This window comes from Passer domesticus, chromosome 16, assembly GCF_036417665.1.
Source record: "Passer domesticus isolate bPasDom1 chromosome 16, bPasDom1.hap1, whole genome shotgun sequence".
Lineage (NCBI taxonomy): Eukaryota > Metazoa > Chordata > Aves > Passeriformes > Passeridae > Passer > Passer domesticus.
The window spans coordinates 9,308,662-9,333,665 of record NC_087489.1 but is presented as its reverse complement, the minus strand read 5'-3'; the positions used below and the strand labels follow the sequence as shown (position 1 = coordinate 9,333,665).

General features: G+C 53.3%; 3 protein-coding genes across 3 annotated transcripts in view; 1 reads left to right on the top strand and 2 right to left on the bottom strand.

Moving 5' to 3' along the window:
* Positions 1-2,401: 2,401 nt before the first annotated feature.
* Positions 2,402-5,101, top strand: PPDPF (pancreatic progenitor cell differentiation and proliferation factor). Its single transcript, XM_064391118.1, has 5 exons — positions 2,402-2,560; positions 3,325-3,413; positions 4,191-4,265; positions 4,411-4,507; positions 4,719-5,101. Exons 2-5 carry the CDS (start codon positions 3,359-3,361, stop codon positions 4,828-4,830), a joined length of 339 nt encoding a protein of 112 aa, XP_064247188.1. The 5' UTR covers positions 2,402-2,560; positions 3,325-3,358; the 3' UTR covers positions 4,831-5,101.
* Positions 5,102-9,960: 4,859 nt separating this feature from the next.
* On the bottom strand, positions 9,961-18,988 carry LOC135281963 (tyrosine-protein kinase Srms-like). Its single transcript, XM_064391347.1, has 8 exons — positions 18,253-18,988; positions 15,038-15,159; positions 14,006-14,172; positions 12,994-13,132; positions 12,368-12,526; positions 11,381-11,562; positions 11,077-11,233; positions 9,961-10,722 (listed from the first exon to the last, which is right to left on the bottom strand). The coding sequence occupies exons 1-8, from the start codon at positions 18,606-18,608 to the stop codon at positions 10,529-10,531; spliced, it is 1,476 nt and encodes a 491-aa protein (XP_064247417.1). The 5' UTR covers positions 18,609-18,988; the 3' UTR covers positions 9,961-10,528.
* Positions 18,989-20,843: 1,855 nt separating this feature from the next.
* The window catches only part of LOC135282123 (peroxidasin homolog), a 45,154-nt gene continuing 40,993 nt past the window's right edge, over positions 20,844-25,004 (bottom strand). The window contains exons 20-23 of the mRNA XM_064391631.1: positions 24,299-24,413; positions 23,856-23,949; positions 23,486-23,603; positions 20,844-22,211 (exon numbers count right to left, since the gene is read on the bottom strand). Of these exons, the coding sequence (XP_064247701.1) occupies positions 23,508-23,603; positions 23,856-23,949; positions 24,299-24,413 (305 nt within the window). The 3' untranslated portion in view covers positions 20,844-22,211; positions 23,486-23,507. The remainder of the gene's footprint in view (positions 22,212-23,485; positions 23,604-23,855; positions 23,950-24,298; positions 24,414-25,004) is intronic.

Genomic DNA, 25,004 nt, shown 5'->3' with positions numbered 1-25,004 from the left:
AATGGCAGATAACAAAAGCCAGTTGCCAGAAGCTAAAAGCCAGTTAAAAAAAAAAAAAAAAAAAAAAAAGGAAAACACAGAAACCTTGCTAAAAACCAAACTGGAGAGACTTGTAGTCCTGGATTCTAGCCTAGAGGCTCTAATGAGAGGAAAACCAAAGAGAAAAATCTATCCAAATCTTGTCATCTGCTCACTTTAAAAGTACAATTTCTTGATCAATAGAAATGAAATGTATCTTCCTCTTTTCAACACACCTGATATGAGCAGGCTTTGTCCTGGGAAACCAGACTGGCTGCTCAGTCTCCCCTGGCTGCTCTGCCCTACCCATGCTGCTCCTGCTGCATCATTAAGGCAAAATGGAATTGATTTTGAGAGGCAAAGCAGAACAAGGCACGATTTGCTGGAGATGAATCCCCCTGAAGTAGCGAAGCCCCAGTTCACCCCTCATGGCTGTGGGGGCAGCATCACACCCCCAGTGTTACCTGCTTAATGAGCTGATCCTTTAAAAGCAGCCCCAATGTGGGTGTAAAAGGTGTAATTGCACAGAGGGACTGGGGCAGGTTTGTTCATTTCTGCTCTATCATTAATTAAAGCAATTAGCCTGCTCAGGCTCGGTGGGGTGCACAGCCATCCTGTACCTGCTGGGGAGAATATAATCCTTTGCAGAATATAATCTTTCTATCAATACACTCTAATTGCTCTGTGCATTATTAGGGGGTGGAGGATGCAGGAATACATCTCTAGGGAGCTGAGGAGGGAGAGATGGCACAGGCTACACTAAAACAAAAGTGATTTTCATGTCTGAAGCACTGAATTTTTAGCCTTCTATCATTCCCTTCCAGGCCAGGAAAATCTCCCAAGCCTGTGCCCTGGAACTCTCCTTGCTGTGTAGCCAGGCAGGGCTGGGAGCAAATGGGCTGGGAGTGTCAGGACCCTGAAATGCAACCAACGATCCAACCCAGTCACGCAGCACAAAAGCAAAGCCTTGTGCTGGGCATGAAAACAACCACGTGGCTGTTTAAACTGCCTGTTGGAATTTGTGTATTCAAAGTCCATCTCAACCTTTAGCCAATCCCTTCCCTGGAAAGCGCTGAGTCAGTATTATCAGTGGGGAAACTGAGGCACGGCTGGAGGAACTCAGTCCCCAGCTGGACCACACACGTGCTTGTGTTGTGCTTTAACCTCTGGGGTAAATTTTGGAAAGAATCTATTTATTTACAGACTTGTGGTGCTTTTTCCCTGAAATCTGTGCTGGCTGCTGTCCTCAGAGGGTGCATGCAGTGTCCATGCCAGCAGCCATGGCAGTGGGCAGTGTGGCCTTCTTCTTGGGTCAGCTGGGGACGTGGCTCACACGGAGTGTCCCCATGCTGAGGGGGTCACACCCCACTGAGACACACACCCCTGAGGGCAGCTCGGCCCTTTTACTGCCCCACGAGCTGTGCAGGGAGGTCGATGTCCTGGAGAACCCAGGGCAGCCTCCCCTGGTGCCACTTCCTCATCCTGATGATTAAAGAATAACTCCAGGTTAATAAGGAAAAAAACAAATGGGGAGGAATGAAGCTCGTTGCTGGAGGAGTTTGTGACAGAACCACCCCAGGCTGGGATGTGGGCTCCCTTCTGCCTTCAATCACTGAAATGGTTAAAGCATCACTCCCCAGAAATGTTCTTTCACACAGCTGCACCCAAACTGCAAGGTTTTCCTGCAGCCCTCAGTGTGCTGGGCTGCAAAGCTGTGCTCTGGAGCATTACTGAATTTTAGGGGAGAGAAAATGAGCAACATTTTAGGTATAACAAGTACCAAACTGCCTTTGTGGAGATACCTTAAGTCACCTTAAGTCTCTGGCTTCTCTTAGAGTGTTTTGTTCTCAACCTTCTCAACCCCATTTCCATTCCAAACAGAAAGAATTTTTCTGTGAAGTTTCTGTTCCTCTTCAACAGATCTGCTCCCTCATACGCACATCCATTGCCTTGGCTCTCCCAGCCTCACATCCCACAAAACCAGTGACTTATGGAGCAGCACCTGTACCCTGGTACCCAAACACAGAGGAGCTGCTCTGTGCTGTGGGCTGCACTTTGGCCTTGCTGCAAGCTTTTCCTCTGAAATAAAGGGTTCTTTTCCAAAACTGATAAAGCCCAGCCAGCTCAGAATCCCTCGAATCCGCATCTATTTATCTTTCATGTTTACCCTCATTTTAAACGCACCATTGCTTGAAAGGAGAAAGAAACTCCTCCGGTTCGGAACTGGAGCCGAACCACCTCCGGGATGAGGATTTTTGGGAGGACCCCCCTCTCCCCGCGCTCGGGGCGCTGTTGTGCCACCGCGCCATCCCCCGGCGGGTGTCCCCTCTCCCCGCCGCGACAATCGCGACCGAGGCAGGGGCGTGTCGGGGCCGGCCCCCGCTGCCATTGGCGGGGCCGGGGCGGATAAAGCGGCGCTGCGGGGGCGGCTCGGCAGCGCCGCGGCTCAGGCCGTGCGGTGCGAGCGATCCGCGGCCCCGCGCCGGACCCCCCGGCCCTGCCCGGCCCTGCCCGGCCCCGCCGGAGCCCGCACACGGCCCAGGTGCGCTGCCCGGGGGGGAGAGGGGCGGCCCCGAGCCTTTGCTTGGCCGGGGGGCTGCGCTGGGTGGCTCTCGGGAGGGACTGCCCCGTGCCTCAGTTTACCCGCTAAGGAAGGGTTGGTTCGCGGTGTCCGCCAGCTGTTGGCAGCTGGCGCGTTTGACCCCCCTGAGGGGTTTTTAGAGCTTTTTTGGAGAGTTCTTAGAGGTTTCTTGGGTCGGACTGGGGGAAGTTAGCTGCTGGCAGGAGGGTGTTTTGTACCCGGAAGAGGGAAGGAACTTCTCCAGTTCAGAACTGGAGCTGGACCACATCAAAGGTGAAGGGAGGGCAGGTTTGTCCCGGCTGTGGCTGCTGAGGACAGGCTGGGGCTGGAACTTCTTGCAGGAACACCCTCGGTGTGTGTCCCAGCTCAACATTTCTTTGCTTCTTATGCAACATCCGCCCGCGATTTTGTAACTCCAGATGTTGATCCAAGGTGGGGAGCTGGGTTCCTGCAAGAAAAACACTCGGGGTGGGGCTGGGGGGTCGGGAAGGAGCTGTGCCAGGCTGTGCTCTGTGCAGGCAGTTGTGTATGACGGAATTATTTTGAATTTGCATGTCGGTCTTGGAGCTCTGTGGATTTAATCCGTGTGCAGTGAGCACCAGCCGCCGTTCCCAGTGCAGGGCTGCACGCCCAGTACTCACACTGGTTCCATTTACACCCCTGCAGCTTTTGGGGGTGCAGGGGCGGGTCAGGGTGGGTGCTGACAGCTGCCTCTGTGCTCCCAGGTTTAGATCTGCACAAGAACCAAGATCAGGAACCATGGCATCCATCCCATCCAGCGGCTCGCTCATGGCCACGCACAACTATCGCAGAAGTAAGGGCAGCCTGGGGGCTGGGGGGGCTTGGGGTGGTGGGGGAGCACATGGGGGTCTCTGCCTGCTGTGGGGGGCTGTGGCTCCAGCAGAGATGGAGCTGAGCTCAGGTCTGTGCTTTCAGCTGCAGCCCCATGTGAGTGTTTGGTGAGAGAAGGGCACAGCCAGCAGTGTCCCTGCTGCTGCCCAGACCCTCTTTGGGGCCCCCAGCCCGTCTGTACCAGCTGGTGAGGGGGCTCAAATCTCTCCACTTGTGACTAAGATTGTAGGGGATGGGGTGGATGGTTTCTGCACTGTTGCTTCAGAAGCGACCAGTCTGGGCAATGGTTGCTCCTGGTACCTCACCCAGGAGAGAGTTTCTGGTTTAATGGATTGCTTAAACCAGAGGGAATTAAAGGATTCCCCCGAGATGAAACAAGCAGCAGGCTTGTAGCTGTTTACTAAAAGCACATGGATTATACACAGGAATTTATTTGCATCCTCTTGGCCTCAAGTCGTCTGCAGAGGCTTCTCAAAGCCACTAAATTTTGTCCTTGGGGTTGCAGGTTTTTTCCTGCAGAGGTGTCCAGGTGTTTTTCTGCTCCCTGTGATTGGAATCTCCCCAGTGTTCTCTTCCTAGTGGTTTTTACTGGCCTGGCACTAAACTGGGCAAGCAGTGGAGTGAGTCAGTGATGAGGCTGAGCCATATCACCAGGCACAGCCTCACCAAGGCTGTGTTTTCCTTCTCATGGCAAAGCCATGGGTCAGCAGTGGTTCTGATGGCCATGATTTTTCCACAGGGCGCCTGAGCTCCACATCCAGCACCAGCTCCTGCAGCTCAGAGTACTCTGGGGAGGTCATCCCCCATGGCCCAGGTAAGTGTCACCTGTCCTGGCTCACTCTGCTCCCAGTCCCTCCTTGGGAGCTCTTCCTGGAGGTGGCCCAGCCTCTCCTGTGGGGCGAGGCTGGGGTGCCAGGTGGCACTGACCTGGACTCTCCCTGTCACGCACCATTCCTCAGACCTGCCCAAGTCTGACCCCGGCCAGTGGTGGGCCAGCTTCTTCTTTGGGAAGACAGCTCACCCGGCCATGACAACGGTGTCAGAGTCCCAGCAGAGGTGAGTGCTTTGAGGTGACACTGGGGAGCACCAATGCAGCCCCCAGGCTGCGTGGGGCTGTCCTTGCTGCATCCCCCGGGCCCATCCTGACCCGATGGACCACGTCCTGCCCAGGGCTCCCGCGCCTTCGCTGCGGGAATAAACACAGAGCAGCAGTGCCACGTCTGGGGGCTGGCACCATGGCTAACTGTCTCTCTGCTGTGTGTTACAGCCTGGGAGCTCTGCGGGCGGCCACAGGACCCATGGCCTGCGGGCTGGTGGCAGCCCCGGGCGCAGGGCGGAGGCGCCACGCCAGCGAGTCCAGCGCGGGCCCCGCGGTGTGATGCGGGCGAGCATCCCGGGCGAGCATCCCGCCTCGGGAATGCTCCCTCCCACCCCGGCGGGCACAGCCCCTCCCCTGTAGAATAGCCGGCTGCTCCAAGCAAAAATGCGCCGCTTTCTGATGGAACAGCGCAGCAACCCCGACGATTCCACTCCAGCCTTTTTTACTCTCTCCCGGTGTAACTAAGCCCTCTCGAAGCTGATGTGGTAACACGTTTTTATTACCTTCAACTCGCACCATGGCAATGAATAAACTTGAGCAGCCTTTTAAAACGTTGTGGGTTGTTTCTGTCCGTGGAGGGGGACAGCAGAGCGGTGCTGGGGTGTTGGTGGGGCTGGACCAGGACACAGCACAGCAGGATGTGGCGGTGCCAGGTACCACGTGCCAGCCTGACTCACCGGGCCATGTGTGTTTTGCACATGAGCAGGATCTGGCTGGGCTCTGGTGGTTTTGCAAACGCCTTCCCTCGCCCTCTTCTCTCCTTACTTGGCTACACAGCCTGTCCCTGCTGGCACTGAACTTGTTTTGTTCCCTGAACATACGGCTGCTCTGCACTGCTTTGGTAGCTCGAGGGCTAGGAGCGAGTGCCAGGGCCTGAGCAGGTGTGGCTGGGGCTGGGGGAAGGATTTGGGTGCACAGTGACCCCTCCATAATGAGAAGAGAGATAAAACTTGCTCAAGACATGCATTTATGGACCTGGCTATCAGGCTGGAGCTGATGGTGTGGATGGCAGCTCAGAGGCTGCAGTGGATTTGCAGCCCTGGATCCCAATTGCCCCAAGTGCTGTTTTACCTGATTTTTGCCTACAATGATTCAGTTTGGCTGTTTGATCCTTCCGTGACCAGCCCATTAGCTGGGAAAACAAGAGCCTGCATGAAGGGAGTGCCTTTGTTCCTGCTGGAGGCAAAAAAAAAAAAAAAAAAAAACAACAACTTGGAAATGTTAATTTAAAGGTGCCAAATCTTCCGGCTCTACTCCCAGCCACAGCATGAGGTGTGGGGCTGTCCCTGGGGCACCAGGTGCTGCAGCCCTGGTGGCAGCTGAGGCCATGGGACCCCTGAGCTGTGACTTTGCCTCCTGGTGTCCCGTGCTGGCAGAGCAAAGGGCAGGGAGCAGCTGGGGGCAAGTGGCTGCTCTGCTTTGTGGCTGCTTGCAGGGGCATCCAGGGCCACTTCCAGTTCTGTTGTTTTTACAGTGGAAAGTGTTGAGTAAGCTTTTCACTGAGCTCTGCTTCCCCAGGCACTGGTCCTTGTCACAGGGGCAGTCTGTGTCCCCTGTCCCTCCGAGGGGCCAGGGCAGCACTGGCACCTCTGCTCCCCCTGTGCCAGTGTGTGCATCCGAGGGGGATGGCTCCAGGGGTGTTCCAGCAGTCTGGGCACTGCCAGCACCCTGCAGGTGACACCCATGTCCATGGCAGCAACTGCTCTGATGTGACTTCCAGTCAGGCAGCAAACTGGTGTTGTGGGGCTGCACATGGCAGCCTTTAAACTTCATGAAACACAGGAAAATCAAGATAAAATAAACCCTTTCTGAGTAAGACAAGGCAAGGAGGGCTGGCTGCCTGGGACATGTGGTTGTGGCACTGCCCCAGGGTCTTCCCACCCCCTTTGGGTGCTGCTCAACCCCAGGGTGCCTCAGAGATCTCCTCTGCTGCTGACTGACAGCAAAAGCCACATATTTTGGACAGACAAATATTTTTTTTCCAATCCTGGAAATCAGTGTGGACACACAAAGGTAAAGTCAATATCTCTGTATTTGCTTGTTGGTCTTGTGATCATGGAGGGACAAACCCAGCAACTGTCCTCAGGCACCCAGGGGAGGCAGTGACCGAGCAAAGGCTCCAATCCCACATCCCTGGCTTTCATCTGGGCACGTTCCCCAGCCTGATCCAGCTCTAAGTGAGCTGTTCTGTGATGCCACGAGCACATGGATGCTCCCCTATCCAGGTTTTGGATGCTGCATGAAGGTTAAGTTCATTCCCACACTGCTCCAAGGTGGGTTGGATTTACAGCAGGGACTGCAGCACCTGTCAGAAGCTGCCCTTCTGCCCATGGTTCCCTGTCCAGTGAAGCAAAACTGCCTGGAAAACCCCTGATGGGTTAAAGGCTGTTTTTCTGAATGTCTGTAAAGTGTCACAGACTCAGACTCCTTCTCTGCTGGGAGTGGAGATACAGACAGAGTCTAGATCCCCCCAGATGTGCTCCTGGGCAGCTTCATGGCATTTCTGAGAGCAAAGCCCTTGGCATTGCCTTTTTTTTGCTTGGGATTGAAAGGATTTTAGGGCCTTTCTTGCCCTTTCACAGCCTGCAGACATTTTGGAAAAGCATCTGACAGCCAAGCACATTTATTTCTGTTCTGTTTCTGTCTCCACTGCAGTGGGTGTCTGTCTTAAGTAACAAGTGATGAGAGAAAACTCTCATTTCACAATTCTATGGAACAGCCTCAGATTGTGGCAGGAGAGGTTTAGGTTGGCTATCAGGACAAATCTCCACACTGAGAAAGCTCCCAAGCATGGGATTCCCCATCCCTGGAGGGGCTTAGAAGCCCTGTGGATGTGGCACCTGGGGACATGGGTTAGTGATGGGCTTGGCATTGCTGGGGAATGGTTGAACTCAATGATCTTAGAGGGCTTTTCCAACCTAAGTGATTCTATGATTCCAGCTGCTTTCCTGTGTCCTCATGTTGCTGCTGTGGTGGGATAGCAAGGGGAACACTGTGCAGTAGGAGCAAGATAATGAAAGGGGTTCCCCATACACTGCACACCTCCCTAATCAATCCCCTTCTTCCTGCAGGGATGGGCAAGCACGCACCCCCATGGCATCAACTCCACAGGGACTGGTGTCCCCCCTCTGCTCCCTTGATGGTGTTTTAACTGTTGATTAATGCACATATTTGCTAAAAACTCGCTGGTGTTTTCTGCTCACTCGTCCTTTGCAGCAGCCCTCGTGCCACCCCGCCGCCTCCAGCAAGAAGTATTTCTTTCCATTCCCTGCCTCTTGCTGCTGGGGCTTGTTTTGGTTTGGTTTATTTCCCTCCAGCAGCTTTGCTTCCCCCTCACCCTTCAAACGCTGATGTGGAACCTTAAAAATAGAAATGAGCTGTGCAGCTGAAATACATCACATTAGCCTGAGGCTGCTTCCAAATGCCACTGGGTCAAGGCTCCCATCCTTGAATCCTGAAACGGGCACATGCCAGGCTGCAAATGGAGCAGGAGGTACCTGTAACAGCAGGATTTGCAGTGCCCACTCCAGAGCAGTGCTGGAGGGACTGGGACCCCAGCATTCCTGCCTTTGTGGAGTGGATTAAGGAAAAGCCTGGTCCAGTTTTTGGGGGAGGGCTGCAGTGCCCAGCTCAGGCTGAGATCCTGGAAAGGAGCAGATAGGAAAATTGGGGTTCCCCACCCACTCCCCCCCCCCCCCAACTTTATCTACTTTTAGAAAACAAGTAATGACTCTGAGAAATGCCAAAACCCAGCAGACCGTGCTGGAGGGCAAACCCAGGCTGTGCATTGGCTTTTCATGCAGCAGAGGAAGAGGAGGAGGAAGGAAAACTGCTGTGATTTTCCTTCAAACCCTCCACATCCCCAAGGGCTCCCTGTGACTGCTGAGTGAGCTGGTTTTGGGCCATGTGTGTGATGGGCTGGTGCCCTGCCAGCCCCCCTGGCATCTCTGGGTATGGATGGCTGTGCCCCACACCAGCCCCGTCACCCCACGCACACCCTTCTCCTCCTGCTTATTTTTGAGCTCCATCTGGTGGCAGCCAGACCTGCAAATTTAGTCTTTATTGCTATTTGAGCAGCCTGGTCTAATGGAAAGTGTCCCTGCCCATGGCAGGGGGTTGGAACAAGGTGATCTTGAAGGTCTCTTCCAACCCAAACCATTCTGTGATTCTGAGGTGCTGCAGCCTCCCCCAACTGTGTCCCTGCCCTTCCTTAGTGTGCCACAACCCTTCACCTGCTGGGTGTGCCTTCAGTCTTTACTTTCCCGCAGGAGAGGACCTGAGCTGGGCATAGCTGTGCTCGCTGCTCAGGTGTTTGATCAAGCTGCAGAATGTTTGTGCAAGGAGAGGATTTCCTCTTGCAACCATGTCCAAACCCAACCTGTTGCTTTTTCCATCTGGGAACACTCTAACCAGGAGCTGCTGCCTTCCCAGGACAGGGCTGCAGCTCTACAGGAGCGGAGCAGGCTTCATCCCACCCTAAACCACATTCCTGCCTCCCCTTTCCAGGCCCCTCGTGCTTGGAGACTTGCTCAGCCGAGAGCCAGACTTGTTTCTGCTGTTCTGCACAGCATGGACACTGCCCAGGCGTGGGGAATGTTACATAAACTTTATTAACTTTATAAATTCCAGCGTTGCTCTTGGCTCAGTCCCACTGGTCACCTGCAAAGGGGCAAGATGGGCTTGTCAGGAGGAATTCTAAACCTCTGCCAGCTGCCTTTCACCCACAGCCTGTCTGCTCCTGCCACCAGTGCCACAACTGTGTTAGGGCTCTAACAGCCCCACTCAGGCTGCCCCTGCCTGCACCATGCTGGAGCCTTGACTTTGCTCCAATTCCTGCTTTTCCATGTGTTTTTCCACTGCTGCCAAGGACGGTCCTGCCTCTGGGAGTGTGCATGGGCAGGGGGCAACAGGGACTTTGTGCAGCAAACTCTGCCATGGCTAGGGAGGGACCAGAGGCTCAAGGTCCCCCGGCAATGCCATATTCTGGGATTAGAGAGGAGCTGAAGGTGCTGGGAGCATCTCTTGGCTTTCCCCAGGGGTGGAATAAAGAGCAGAGTAGACTGATGCAGGGTTTCACCTTTGCTTCCTGCACCTGGGATAAGGAGGCATTCAATATTAGAACCCAGACATTAATTTTTTGTTGGAATAACCACACGATGGTGAATGAGACAAGGATCCAGAGCGGAGCAGCCCAGTCAGGAGCTGACTGTGCAGAGTCCTCAGGGCATGTGGGGTTGCTGCCTGGGAAAGGGGTGGCAGAGGCACACAGGGGTACTTGGGGGAAGAGAGTCCAAAGAGACACGAGAATGGTTTTATCTGTGGTTGCAAGAGTGGGGCTGGTTGCAAATCAGTGCTTCCTTGAACCTGTCCTTGGTGGGCTCCTTGAAACCATCCCTGGAAGTGTTCACACCCAGGATGGACAGGCCTTGGAGCAACCTGCTGCAGTGGAAGGGGGGTCCATGTCAGGGGGGGTTGGAATAAGATGAGCTTTAGGGCCATTCCATGATTCCTGTGAGAGAGTGGAGCAGTGTGCTGAGGGAGGAGCATCCAGCAACGCCCTGCAAGGACTCCTGTGGGTGGATGCACACACATTTATTGATAAATACACCGAACACACACTACAAGGTAAATCAAGCAGAGCCACAACTGAACACGAACTGCAAACCTTCACGTTTGTGTGGGGAGCAGCAGGGGCCTCCCACCCTGCTGAGTGAAGGAAGATGTAAACTTTGAGTGATGCCTCCATGGGGCTTCTCCAAACTGTTACACAGCCAAGCGCTGGCAACGAGTTCTGCACAACTTGTTGCTTTCTCCCTTGGCCACCTCCCTGCACCCTGGCTGAGAGGGACCACAGGCTGTTTTCTGGGGGGATGTGCTTTCCTTGTAGCCCTGTCAGAGGGCAAACCAGAAGGAAGGAGCTTCTAGGCAAGAGCTGGCCTGGAGGGGCTTGTGCAGGAAGGATGGTGGGAAGGGGTCCCTCAGGAGAGGGAGCTGAGCAGCCGCCTGTAGATGAAGCCCAGCTTCTCCCTCAGGGCCAGGAAGGTGGGACGCTCCTCCGTGTTGCCACTCCAGCACTCCAGCATGATGCTGTAGATCTCGGGAGGGCAGGGGCTGGGCCGGGGGAGGCGGTAGCCCCTGGTGATTTGCCGTACGGTTTCTTGGTTTGTCATTCCTGCAAGGAAGGAGAAGATGAATCTGATGTCCCCAAAGATGCCCTGAAGGTACACCTGTGGTGGCCAAGATGTCACTGGTGATGCTGTGAAACGGTGTCTCTCCATCAGAGGGGTGGTAGAAAAGAGGATCTGGGAGATCCAGACAAACTTCCTACCCCCAGCTCCCGCACCCACTCTGCAACCCCTGAATATCCCTCTAAGCCATCCCTAAATGGACAATAACCTGCTCATGCTCCAGGAGCTGCTTCCATATCCCTTAGGGAAGGGACAATATAACATTTCACGACCCTCTGGCTTTTGGGGGCCATGGGCAAGCTGCCCAGCAGGTGGATGGAGTGGGGCAGCAGCCCTACCTTCATATGGGATCTGTCCATAGGTGAAGACCTCGTAGAGCAGAATCCCATAGGACCAGACGTCGGATTTGAGGGAGTAGGTGCGGTAGTTGGCTGCCTCTGGGGCTGTCCACTTCACTGGGATTTTAGTGCTGCTGCTGGTGGAATAGATGTCATCCTGAAAAGCAATCGCAGACAGGACATGAGGGGTGGGGTGAACAACACAGACACGGGTTTTGGGGATGGCAGGGATTTTCTCCATCATGGGACAGCTCTATGAGCTCAGGTGGTGGGAAGGAGGGACCACAGCATCCCCTGAACTGACCTTGAGGAGCCGGGCAAGCCCAAAATCAGCGATTTTGCAGGTGAGTTCCTCTCCAACCAGGATGTTTCTGGCTGCCAGATCCCGGTGGACAATGTGCTTCTCCTCCAGGTACCTCATCCCATCTGCCACTTGGCAGGCAATGTTGAGCAGGTGGGAGGTGCCCAGGGACTTCCCTTCGGGACCTGTTAATCCAGACAATCCAAGCATTGGGGGCAATCTACCAACAACTTTTTTGGTGTTTTGGTTTGGAAGGAGACCCTGTGCTGGCAGTGTGGGACATGGAGAATATGCAAAACCGCAAATTTACATTCTCAGCCTGGTGCTCTGAGGAGCACCAAGGTCACAGATATCCATGGCTTGTTCAAAGCCAAAGGTGACCTTCTGCCATGCAAATCTCCCTGCAGGCCTGTCAGCGTGTTGTACCTGTGAGCTCCAGCTCTGCTGCTGGAGCCCCAGTCAGAAACAAGGTCAGTGTGGGTGGGAGGGGGAGCATTCTGTAGAAAAACAGATCTTGGTGGGAGCAGTTTGTTTGATTGTGCTGGGTCAGGAAAAGAAGGGCCAAGGAAATTAAACTGGGTAATGAGTGGTCCACATGTTATGAGCTCTGCACATTAATAAACCCACAGGGAAATTTAGCTGTTTCATTGCTAAAGAAGGTGGAGTTGCCCAAACACAGCAGTGAGATTCTGTGCTCTGGTGGGAGCTGGCAGACCATGGGTTGGTGGGGGAGGGATGAAGGTCCCTACCAACGAGCTTGGGCTCCCAGGTGTTGATACAGACCCAGCCCACATGGACACCCAAAGGATCATGGCAGACTTTGTGATCCCAAGACCATCTCCACCAACTGCCCATGGGTTGCTCTGTGTTACCACTGATCAAACAGGGCAGAAACCAGGCTGGCACTCCCTTAGGGTCCCCATTCAGATTCATAGGGCCACTCTGAGGCACAGGAAGCAGTGCCCCAGGATCCCCCAGCACAGCACTCACTGTTGAGGTAGCTGTGGAGGTTGCCTTTGCGCATGAGCTCGGTGATGATGTACACAGGCTCCTCCAGGGAGCACACGGCGTGCAGCTGGATCAGCTTCTCGTGCCTCAGGCGCTTCAGGTTCTGAATCTCCTTGGTGAAGTCTTCTGCTTTCATGTCAGCTGTGGGAGAAAGCCAACACAGCCCTTGTGAGCCACCTTCTCATGTAGACATTGGGACCTCAGTGACTCCAAATGGGATGAGGGCCTTTTTTACCTCCTCACAGCCCACCCCTGTTCTCAAAGCTCAGGTCTGCACAACCTGTGTTTCAGAGCCAAAGAGGTGTTTTCCATGGGGGTTTGGGTCTCATTTTCAGGATTACAGTCCCATCAGGACTTGATGTATCAGAAACCTGTTTTATTTGATGTGATGTCACTTGTCACACACCCATTGGCTGGAGCCATTTTATAGGGATGCAGCCCAAACTTAGGTTTGTGCACAGAAATATTCCAGTGGCTCCTCACCAGGTCCTACTGCCATTTGCATGATAAAACAGCCACAGTGGCCAAGAGGATGAGGAAATAAAAGAGGGTCAATGATAATGGCAGTGAACGAGCTGGCTGCTGTTAACATCTGATTCTCCATGTACCTTTAATGATCTTGATGGCCACCGGCACCGTGTTCCTCCACAGCCCTTCCCACACCTCTCCAAAGTAGCCCTCTCCCAGCTTCCTCCGCAGGGTGAACTCCCAGCGCGGGCGCTCCCAGCCGTCCCTCTCGGGGGGAGTCTGCAATGGACATGGGATGGCACTCTCGGACCAGCCAGCCAGCCAGGACCTGCTGCTGGAGCCTACAGCAGCCCGTGGTGCCCACAGAGGAGCAGGACATGGTGCTCCACCAGCCAGGGGCTGAGCCTGAGCACTGCCCTTCCCTGCAGGCACTGAACACCTGGGGCATCCTCTGCCTGAGCCCTGCTGGGACCCCAGGTGTGCAAGGGGGTGACTTTGGAAACGACATGAAATACCAGGAGTTCAAGTCATAACTCACTCCTCATCAGACCTCAAAAGTGGCTTTTCTCCATCTCCACCAATAAATACAAATGCATGAATTAATATTACTGCATATTATGGCTGATTTAAACTTCGGTTCATTTAGCATTTCTTTTATCCCACACCTTTCAATTTCACTCTTGGATTATTCACATGGTTAATTGCTATTTCCAAGTCATAATCAGTGGATGGAACCCTAATCAGGAAATGAGCTGGCAATTTGGGATTAATACTGTAATTAGACTTATGAGCACTGCATTAATTGGTATGAAAACTTTATAAAAGCCATGTGTTTTGTCTTACATTCTCAGGAGAAAATTTGAACCGCATTTCCAGAATCCATACTGAATGGGATTGTAACAGCTTGGTTTCCAGTCTTTGAGATGGACAACACATTTCAGAAAATTCTGTGCATTTTGGCTTGGTCAAAAATACATATAAACACCACGCCCAGCCTTAACGTGGTGATCAAAGGCGATGCTGGCAGCTATACTAATGGTGGGCTTTAAATTTAGTTTAATAAAGCTCGAAACCCAAACGCGCAGACTAATTATTTGTAGTTTCCCTCATTTCCCCCTCCCTTTTCCCACGCTGAGCTGTGCCCGTACGCACCGCAGGGCTGCAGGGCTGCAGCAGGGGGCTCTGGATGACCTTCCAGTGCTCCGTGTAGAAGGCGAGGAGCTCCTCCATGTTGGGAAAGGGGTGTCCCTTCTGGATGTAGAGGCTGCCCCTGGGGCTCTTGCAGATTCGGAAGTGGCTGACCTTGGTGTGGTTGCGCACTGTGGGGAAGCCCAGGTTGGGGAAAACTCAACTCATGCAAAGATCAGTCCCTCCCCACCTCCCTGCTGGCTCCACCATATCTCCTTTAAAGATTCTGAGTCTTCTAATAAAGTTAAAGCAGCACAACTCTCCCCTGGACTGCTTCATCCCACTGCCCACCTCCCTTCTGCTCCCACCTTCTGGCCCAGTGGACTCCTGGCCATTGTGAGCCAGGCTCCTTTGGACCACAGAGGTGATGCTTTATTATCAGGGATAATTAATAAGCTTTATTCCCAGGCATAATTCCAGCATGGACTGCTCAGACAACATCAGAGCTGCTCAAAGAGGATAAACCAGGAGTGGCTGTGACTCCCACAGCTCAGGGACTGATGGTGGGATGTAGAGTTTGCCATGAATTTTCCTGGGATTACTTTTATGGGGATTAAAACAGATCATAATGGCACTGCCTGGTCCAAAACCTCCTGAATTCAGATTTCAGTATGTGGGAGCAGCCCAGGCCCTGGTAATCTGGAGTGGCAGCATATTTTTAAACAACCCTCAGATGACAAAAGCTGCTGGAATGAAATCCTGGGAGTTAGTGCCACGAAACCATCATTAAACTGAAGTGAAATGTTTATGGCTTTCATATCCCGGACAGAAGCCACGCACTTTCCTTTGCCACAGTGATTCAACAATCCATCCCTGCTCTGTAAACTTTCCCCTCACCCTTAGAAAGCCACCCATTCCCTTCAACAAGGTGCTGAAAAGTGCTTTAAACTTATCCCTGTTTTCACCCCATGCTAAACAAGCCAGGAGCTGTTCCTAAGGAACAGCCTGCTTCCTTTCCCTGTGCTAATTTTATCTGGATAATTGCCACAAGGTCACCTGAGAGAGAGTATTCGCCCTTGCTGCTCTCGCTGTCCCGGACGAGGAAGGAGCCGTGCTGGTTGGGAGGCGAGAGGAGGAGCTGCTCCGCTTCATTTCGGCTGATCTTGCTGAAGTACCAGCTGGGGAGCAGAGCAGAGGGGTCAGAGCAGGGCAAGGGGATGCTGCACAGATGGGTCAGCATCCATTTCAGGGGATTCTGTATCCTCCGAGCTTGAGAGGGGGAGCAGCAGCTGGGATCCCACTGTTTGCTCATTCCTGCAGCCACCAAGTGGCACTGTGGCTAGAACATGTCTCAAAACCTGTAGATGTGGCTGCCTGCGTGCACCAGGGCTGTTCCATTGGGTGGGCTTTACAGGCACTTGCTGCAGTTTATTGCAGCTCACTGCCTGCAGACCATTTCACAGAATCAGAGAATCCCAGAATGGTTTGGGTTGGGAGAGACCCTAAAACTCATCTCATTCAACCCCTCCTGCCATGGGCAGGGACACCTTCCACTAGCCCAGGCTGCTCAAAGCCCCATCCAGGCTGGTATTGAATATTGAACTGCCAGGGATGGGGCATTTCCTCCACCAGTGTCTGGACACTGCTGTCCAAGTCTCAGCTCCATCCCAAACCCTGAGGTGAGATTTACACTCTTGGGCTGATAGCCCGTGGTAAATAAAGCACCAACCACCCGGCACTGTGAGGAAGATGCCCTGGAAAGGTTGTTCCTGTGTCCTGCCATATCAGCATGGACATGCAGGCACAGGATCCCTTTGTACTCTTGACCTGCAGCTCACGGGCAGAACCAGCTCTGAGCCCATGAGCAAATGGCATCAATGAAAACATCTCTGGCATTTGCCTTTGCTGCTCCAGCTGTGGCAGTGATGGCTGGGGACTCCACAGCACCAAGCCGGGGGAGGACCCAGCCAAACCCTTTTCTGTGCCACATCACTGACGTTCATCACTGAATTCCCGTAAGGAAAAGCACGGTGGCTGGCTGGGTCCCGACACAGCGGGATGCACGGGAAGACGCAGCTCCATCCAGCCTGAGGCAGCCAGGACTTGAGCCAACAGTTTCATTAGCTGGGATCGCCAGCGTCTGAGAAGCCGCGCAGGAAATTATATGTGATGGGGTGAACAAATTACCACCCAGCTCCGACGTGCGGCTCCGCCGAGTCTGCGCGCTCGCGGCTCGCTCCGGCTGGAAGCGCGCACGGCGCTGCCCTCTGCCCGGCAGTGCCCGGGGCCTGACCGCGGGATGAGGCTGGGCAGCAGCTGCTCACACAGGTGTACACACACACACACACACACACACACACACACATACATACATACACAGGTACACACACACACATGTACACAGGTACACACAGGTACACACACATAGGTACACACACACACAGGTACACACACACAGATGTACACGCACGCGCACACACATGTACATACATGTACACACAGGCACACACATGCAAACACATATGTACCACATACGTGTACACACACATGTACACACACTCATGTATGCACATGTACACGCATGTACACACATGCATAGCTACACATACACAGGTACACACCTACATGTAGACACATGTACACACACAGGTGTACACACACACACAGAGATGTACGCACGTGCACACACATGTACATACATGTACACACAGGTACACACATGCAAACACAGATGTACCACATACATGCACACACACATGTACACACACTCATGTATACACATGTACACACATACACAGCTACACATATACATGTACACACCTACATGTAGACACATGTACACACACAGGCACACACACAGAGGTACACACACGTACACACACATGTACACACATGTACACACATACACAGGTACACATATACACGTACACACCTACATGTACACACATGTATACACACAGGTATACACATGTAAACACACATGTACACACATATGTACACACACACGTGCACACGCACGTACACACTTACACACATGTACACACATATACAGGTACACACCTACATGTACACACATGTGTACACACAGGTATACACATGTAAACACACATATGTACACACATATGTACACACACGTACACACGCACGTACACACTTACACACATGTACACACATACACAGGTACACATATACATGTACACACATGTGTACACACAGGTATACACATGTACACACACATGTACACACACACATGCACACACACATGTACACACATCTGTGTGTGTGCTCCCCGCTCCCCTGTAGCCTGTCCAGCTGTCCCAAGCCATGGGGATAAGGCAGGGTGCTGACCCCACGGTCCGCACTCTGTGCTCCCAGCACAGCCCAGCCGCGCTGGGTTTGCCTTGCTCAAAGCACACGCAGGGAGGGTCTCTCCCATCCCACCTGCACATCGGGGACCCTCCCCGGGTTTCTCCGCTCCTCTCCTTCACCCCCTCAGCCCAGGGCGAGCGCGGAGGGTCCCCAGGGCGCCACGCCCGCCGCAGCCCCGCGCTGGTGACTCAGGGCGCACAGGGAACAGCCGTGTCTCGGGGCGCTTGCCCGACGTGTCGGGACCGGGCTGCCTTATGCAACGGGGAGCCTGGGCTTTCCCCGGCTGCCAGAGGGCTGAGACATGCCCCCGGCTCAGAGAGGCACCGACCGGGAGGAAACTCCAGCCCTGGACAAGCAGGATGGCAGCAACAGCTGGCCCTGCAGAGCTCCGGGCTCCCTGGCAGGTACCAACCCAAAACGCTTCTTCCCGTGCTGCCAAGCCCTTTGGAGCTGGCAGAGCTCAGGTACAAGCTCCCCAGCTCGCTCTCTTCTTTCTGTCTCCCCTTTAACAAGGGGAAAAGCAGCGGGAGCAAGCAGGAGCCTTTTCAGCCCTGCCCAGCATCACCCCGCACCCCAGAGCCAGCCCGCCCCGTGCGAGGGTGATGCGGCCAGGAAGGGACATCTGTGGCGCATCCCCCAAATCTCGCTTCCTCTGCCCAACACCTCCACCCCGCTGCCACGAGCTGCAGGGGCTGCAGGGGCTGCAGGGGCTGCAGGGGTGCCCAGGGGATGCAGGGGTGCCCAGGGGAGGGCAGGTCCCCGCTCGGTCCCCTCGCCGCTGCTGGCCAGAGCAGGGGATGCGGATCAGGCGCTCGCCGCCGCTGCGGAGGGCCAGCCCTGCCTTTCCCTGCGGGATGCGCTGCCCGAGCCCAGCCTCCGTCCCGCTGTGGGGGGATACTTACGGGCGGTGAGCGGAGGTGCCCTGGCTGAGGTTGGCCACGTAGGCAGCAGGGAGGTAGCCCGTGGCCGGCTCCCCCAGCAGCCGCCGGGCCAGCACATACTCGCCCTCCTCTCTGAGGACACGCAGCTTGTCCCCTGCGCTTACGCTCAGCTCCTCGGCGCTGCGGGCTGTGAAAGCGTACAAAGCGATACAGAGAGAGGACTTGGGGATGAAGGAAATGGAAGTCGCCTCCGAGTTCAGCGAAACGGAATCAGAGCCAAGATACCCCAGCGAGCAGCTCTCCGTCACGGAGCGGGGACGGAGCTTGTTCCAGAAGGAGGTCAGGAAGGTCAGGCGCTTCCTGACGAACTGCTCCATGCCCGGCGATGCTCTGGGTGCGGTGGGCTATGCCAGCGCGCTCCGGGAGGCCGGGGGAAGGGGGGATGCGCGGCTCCTGCCGCCGGCCGGGGAGCTCATCCTGCCGGCCCGCGTTACCCGCACGCGTCTGGGCGCTCGCCGGCCCTTCCCGGAGAACTTCCTATTTCTGAAAGTGAAACTGGTTCGTCTGGTGGGACGAGTCTGCCGGCGGGACGAGTCTGCAGGCAGGAGTCCCACGCTCAGACCCACGGGCACATCTGGGAGACAGGCACAGCTGGAGCCGGGCTTGCTGCTCTCGAAGAAGGAGAACGGCTGTTGTTTTATTTAATCATTATTTTAAAGTGTGCTCTTTGCTTCTTACCAGAGCACCGTAAACACAGCTCTCTGTTCTTCGAGCAGCTCTTGTCACAAGTGGCTGACTCCAGTTAATAGTCCTCATCTCACTTGTGTGGGAGGATATTTTTTCTTCCATAGGACAGTAATTGCATCCACAAATGTGGGAGAGTTAAAACAGAATTAAGGAAATAACCTTACATGAGATATGAAGTGTTTGGATATTTCCTGGCTGGATATTGGGGGGCTTATAACACAAGATCCTTTCTTCCTTCACTCAACAATGACCTCCCAGAGTTACCCCACTCAAGGATTTGCCTCCTGACGCTAATTCCCTGTTGCAGAGGATTGCTAGGGAATTTGCATGCCAGCTCCACCAGGATCTGGTGCTCACTCAGCTTCCACCAGAGATGGGTCCCCCTCAGAATCAGGAAATCTTTGCTTGATGCAGGGTCTGAACCAGCCTCAGGTGCTTGCATGGCATCCACAGCCAAGCCCTGGAATGCAACCCCAGCTCTCACAGTGTCAGCACAGCCACACTTCCCCAGCCCTGGTCACTCTTGGACACTGACATGCTCCAAACCCCCTCCCAAATACCACTCAAACCACCAGGGATACCCCCTCACACCTTCCATGTGCACTTTAGGCCACCTGAAGATTGCTCTGGTGAGAAATCCCAACTCCAATCCCCCAGTCCCCACCTGGACTTTGTCATTTAACTGTTCCATCTAATTAGTGGGAGTTTTGTGCCTGGCAACCCCACTCCTGGCCTTAAGCCCATTATTTTGATTCTCCTCTGCTTGTAGTTGGTCTGTGTAGCTCATTTTGGGTGTGCAGCAGGGATTTGAAAGAGGCTACTTAAAAAGAAATATTAAAAAATTAATTGTAGGAGTCTGGGCTGCCAACTGCAACCATGTGGGGTATGAGGAACAAGCTGGACTCACCCTTGGGTCAACAGCTCTAAACATGCTGTGTCCTGCATCCTGGGTGTCCCATGATGGCCAAAAAAATTGCAAAAGGATTTCCTTGTCTGAGTTTTGGACTCAGCAATTTCCTCACCCTCTCCCAGAGATGCCCAGGGCAGAGGGCAGGAGTACAGAGTGCTCCTCAGCGTGGCCTCTGCATTCCTGAACTGATGAGAACTGGGAAGAAAGGGAGTCTTTAATAAAATATTCTGCTCCCTCCTTACCCAAGCAGCACCTAAACAGCTGCCCCCTGCCCAGCTCACAGCCTCACCCCCAGTGCCAGACAGGGATATGCAAAGCCTCTGTGCATTTTCCCCACTGTGTAAACCTCTGAATTTTCCCCACTGTGTAATGTCTCTGTGCATTTTCCCCACTGTGTAATGTTTCCATGCATTTTCTCACTTCAGCATGAGGAGGGGAGCTGAGGATGGAGCACAGAAGGGTTTGCAGACCAAAGGGAAGGGACACTCCCTGTGCTGTCCTTCTGCAGCCCGGGTGACAAGTGTGCTCCTCACGTCACACTCCATCAGGAGCAAAAGGGGCTGACTGCTTATGGCCTGAAAAAAATCTGATCGGATGCAGCACAGAGAGCTTGTGCCTCACGGTTTTGAGTGAGGTCTCACTGAACTGCTGGTGTGCAAAAGGAGACTGTGAACTGATTTACCTTTACTGACCTTTGCCAGGTTAGATCCTCCAGTGGTACCAGCGATACATGAGAGCTGATTTCTAACACGCAAGGCTTTGGATCTTGATTTGCACCTAAATGAAAGAGTACTTTCAAATGACAAACGTCCCTGAGGACTAAATACTGCCTCTGAGCTGAGCCTACCAGACATGCAGAGCACACACTCATCCCTGCAAACCTCTGTCTGCACAGGACACACATGCACAGCTCAGCCCTATTCCAGGAAAGAGACGATAAATCACAGTCTTTTTCTAGTATCTTTTTTTATTATTATTTTCCTATTCAGTTCCAGAAGCATCCCTGCTGCTTTGAATCCCTTTTAGTACTATCAAACACCTTAAAAAAAAAAAAAGAAGAAGAAAAGCATGTTCATAGAAGACTCTGGTCCTTGTGCTGTGGGAAAGAAAGTGGGAGGATGCAGTAAAAGTGATAAAGATAAGAATAGCACAGATATCTGATGGATCAAGTATTTCCTCTTCAGTCCCCATGACCAGCTCACAAAGATGTATTAAAAACCAATCTGTCCACAGATTTGGGGTTGTGGTGGGTACACAGGGACTTCAGTTCTAGCACCACTAAGGAGCACCTCCAAAGAGCACCAAAACCAGCAGAGCTGCCTGCACAGCCCTGGTTTGGCTGCAGAGCACCAGGGAGCCATAAACACAAACAGCATTTTGCATCCACCCGCGTGTCAAACACCACAGCGTGGCCTCCCAGCCTAATTGACAGAAACCAGCAGCTCCCCTCCACTAATGAGAGCACCCATTACACCTAATTAGCTGAGGTTCTCTTGCAGGTCCTGTTACGTTTACACTCAAAATACATCTTCCAGAAAAGAGCCTTCTTGGAGGGAAAAAAAGGAAGAGCATAATTCCAATTAAACCTCTAAATGGGAAGAAAGTTGGAGAATGCAGGTCATGCTGAGGAAGATGGCTTTGAGGAATGGCAGGTGACTCTGGGGCCATGGCATGTGCCACTTGCCACCAACAACTGGCAAAGCCCAGCTGGAGATCCAGGGTGGCCACACTGTACCTGGCCATCCTGAAACACCCAACCCTGAGGTTCCTCTTGGTCTTCTGATGGCATCAGAAGATGGCTGGGGTTTCTTCTGGGCTTCGTGTTTCTTTGTCTTTTTTTAAAACTGATTTCTCCAGATGTTTCCTGGCCCCACAGTGCATTTGAGGAAGGTTGAGCCTCTTAATGAATTGTTGTGGATGGGTGTCCAGGGGACAGTTCACACGAGGGCTGGTGGGTGATGGATAACAGCAGTGCATGGGAAGAGGAGCAGAGTAAACAGTGCATTAAAGCAGCTTCAAATTGTCTCTATTTCCTGGGGACTGTGGAGGGAAGAGGCACCTTGGCAGACTCTGGGCTGTCACCATCGAGGGCAGAGCCCATCCCTGGGAGGCTGACAAGGGCAGGAAGCGTCCAGGGGCTGAGGGGCTTGTAGTCAGTCAGTGCAGAGGGTTCAATACAGCAAAAGTACAGTGGTCCTGGGACAGGGAGTGGTACAGGAGGTGTGAGAGCAGGCACAGCACCAGGGGGTCTCATGGTGGCTCTCTGAGCCCTGTAGGGGAGGGTTGGACTGGCTGGAGAGCAGGAGTGCAGGTCACAGGGCACCTGAAATGGCACAAGAAAGCAGAAAAGCTCTGTAAGAGGCAGAGTGTTTGTAGAGTGCCTGGCAGGTCTGGAACAGGAAAACCTTTAAACCCACAGTAATACTTTTCAGGGATCCTGTAAAGCCAGGCCCCATCAAGGATCTGAAACAATGGCAAGGAAAAGCCAATTCATATATCACAGTGCAGTCTGTCACATTTGTGAAGCAGAGCCCCTGTTTGAGTGGAAAATCTGTAAAGACCAAAACAGCAAATCATGCTGATAAACAGCCTGGCCAGCCTCCAGGCTTTCCTTTTCTGCTTTTTCCTGTGTTTATCAGCCCAGACCAGCCTTCACTTGTCCCATCCTTCAATCTAACTTCCAGGGAATGAATGCCCCTCCTAGTACTGGCTGCCTGGCAGAACTGCATTTCTCAGAACTCCTCTGCTCCTGTCCCTGAAGTAATCACTTCCAACACATAAAACCCATTCACCATCTTGTTCAGATTGGCAGGTGCCAGGGAGCTGTTCAGCCTCTCTGTCAAGGCTGCAGGGATCTCCATGGGAAGCAGGAGAAGGGAGCTCAGGCTGTGTTCCCTGTGCCCATGAACACCTGGACTGCAGTTCTGGCCAGGACTGTCACTGTTGAGAAGCAGTGGGAGTCCCCAGGCTGGCAGGGGCTGACAGGGACTTCACACAGGCACCTCACAGCTGTGCTGCCCTGGTTGGGGCTGAGCAAACAGAGGACTGATGCCTTCAGGAGTGAGGAGCAGGGTGACTCAGATGGGCAGGGGGAAATCTCTGCCAGTTTGTAAGCAAATGATGGATTGCTCCATCTGCCCAGATGTCCTTGTTCCCCTGGGGAGGAACCAGTCCATCCGCTCCATCAGTGAGCTTTGTGATATCCCTCCCCGCAAAAGTCCTTCCGAGGCTCTTGGATTTGGGGTTATGACATTAAATGTTGTTAGAATAAACCTACCCAGAGTCCCAGGAGAATAGGCCCAGGAGACCTCACCCAAACCACCTGGTCCATCCTATACTTATGTCTTTCCCCATCTTTGCCAAACCAGTTCTTAAAGGACCTCCAGGAATGGATATGCCACCACGTCCCCAGACAGCCCATTCCAGTGAGTCACTAATCACTGCCAGCAGAAACGAGTGTCTAACCTGCTGCATTTAAGTCTATTACCTCATGTCCCATTCATCACCTCATTGCTCCATCCTCCCTGCATGGGAACACTGCTGAGGTGTCCCCCCACACTGACCTGTGGGGCCCCAGCCCAGAACAAACACACTGACCTTATACAAGGAGGCAATGTGGTCATCTTTTTCTCCATTCGTCCCCAATCTTCTTGCCCTGTCCACGTGTGCTGGTGTTCCTGTGGTGCCACCTCAGCTGGCTCTCTAGTGCATTCACCTGGGGAGGAGAAAGCAGCAGCTCTGTGAGGAGTCTGCACCACTGCACAGATAAAATTTAACCTGTCCTAAATGCGGGGAGTCTGCACCACTGCACAGATAATGTTTAACGTGTCAAAAATGCAAGGAGTCTGCACCACTGCACAGATAATCTTTAACCTGCCCCAAATACAAGAAGAAAATGCTGGCTCAAGTTTTCATTGCTGAGGTTCATGACTCCATGAAAGACAAATATTGGGGCACCAAGTTGTACCTGTTTCCGTAGGGAAGTGACTGTCTTCTCCAGTTCAGCCACAAGGGACTCAAGGTTCTCTCTGGAGGAAGAGCTTGGAGAGGGTGCCTCATCTCTGGGGTCAGGGATAAAAAGTGAAAGGGGTTATGCAAACAGCAGTTTCCTAGGCAAGGGAATCATTTTGCCTTCTCCAACATCAGCCTCCAAGTGAGCATCAAAGGGAAGGGCCCAACTGCCAGATTCACCAGCCAAGGGGTGCCAGCCAAAGAGCCCCTCAGCCCAGGTATTTGTACATCAGGGCTGGGTCTGCACTGAAGTGTGGAGGACTGGCTGAGCTCAGCACCTCTCTGCTGATCCACCCCTGACCCCAGATCTCTGCAAAGCACCAGACTCAGAGGCCTGAATGGACTGAGTTATTAAAACTGCTGTTTGATAAACTGCACGTAGAAGGGGTGATACTGCACCTGGGCAAGGCAGGCTTGTGCTTTGCAGGGTTTTCCTCTGGGTAGCTGAAGCCAGGAGACCTCTTGCTTCGGAACCGCTGCGAAAGAGCCCTGAATTGCCCTCGTGTCCGGCAGTCTTGGGAAGGAAGGGAAAGTCTGCAGTGAGCACTGCTGCTTGAAACAGGACTGTGTGAACTGCAGCAGCACAAGGCAGCGCTGCCCTCCTGCACCATCCACCCTGGACACATCTCTTGAGCCAGAGGGAAGGAGGCAACCAAGGTGTGGAAAAGGGTGTGCATCACTCGTGGATTACCATTCCTCAAATGGACATCTGAACCAGAATGCAGCCCAAGGGGACCATGGCAGGATCTGAGGTTTAATGGCAGAGATTTAGGCTCTCAAAGGAATCTGTGAAGTGACACGTGGTGGGGATCATGTCCTGTTTCAGTCTCTTCCTCAGCCAGAGACCAAAGCCCTCAGTGAGGTGGGTTTTCAGACAGATTAAATGAAGCTAACAGAGTTAACAGGCTTCCTAGAGAGGTGGCCAATGTCCCAAACCTCTTAGGGTTTAAGAAGCATTTGGATATAATAATAATTAAGACATAACTAATAATTTGCTTTAACTTTTGATCAGCCCTGAATTGGTCAGGAGATTGGACAGGATGATTGCTGCAGGTCCTTTAGAGCTGAAATATTCTATTCTATTCTATTCTATTCTATTCTATTC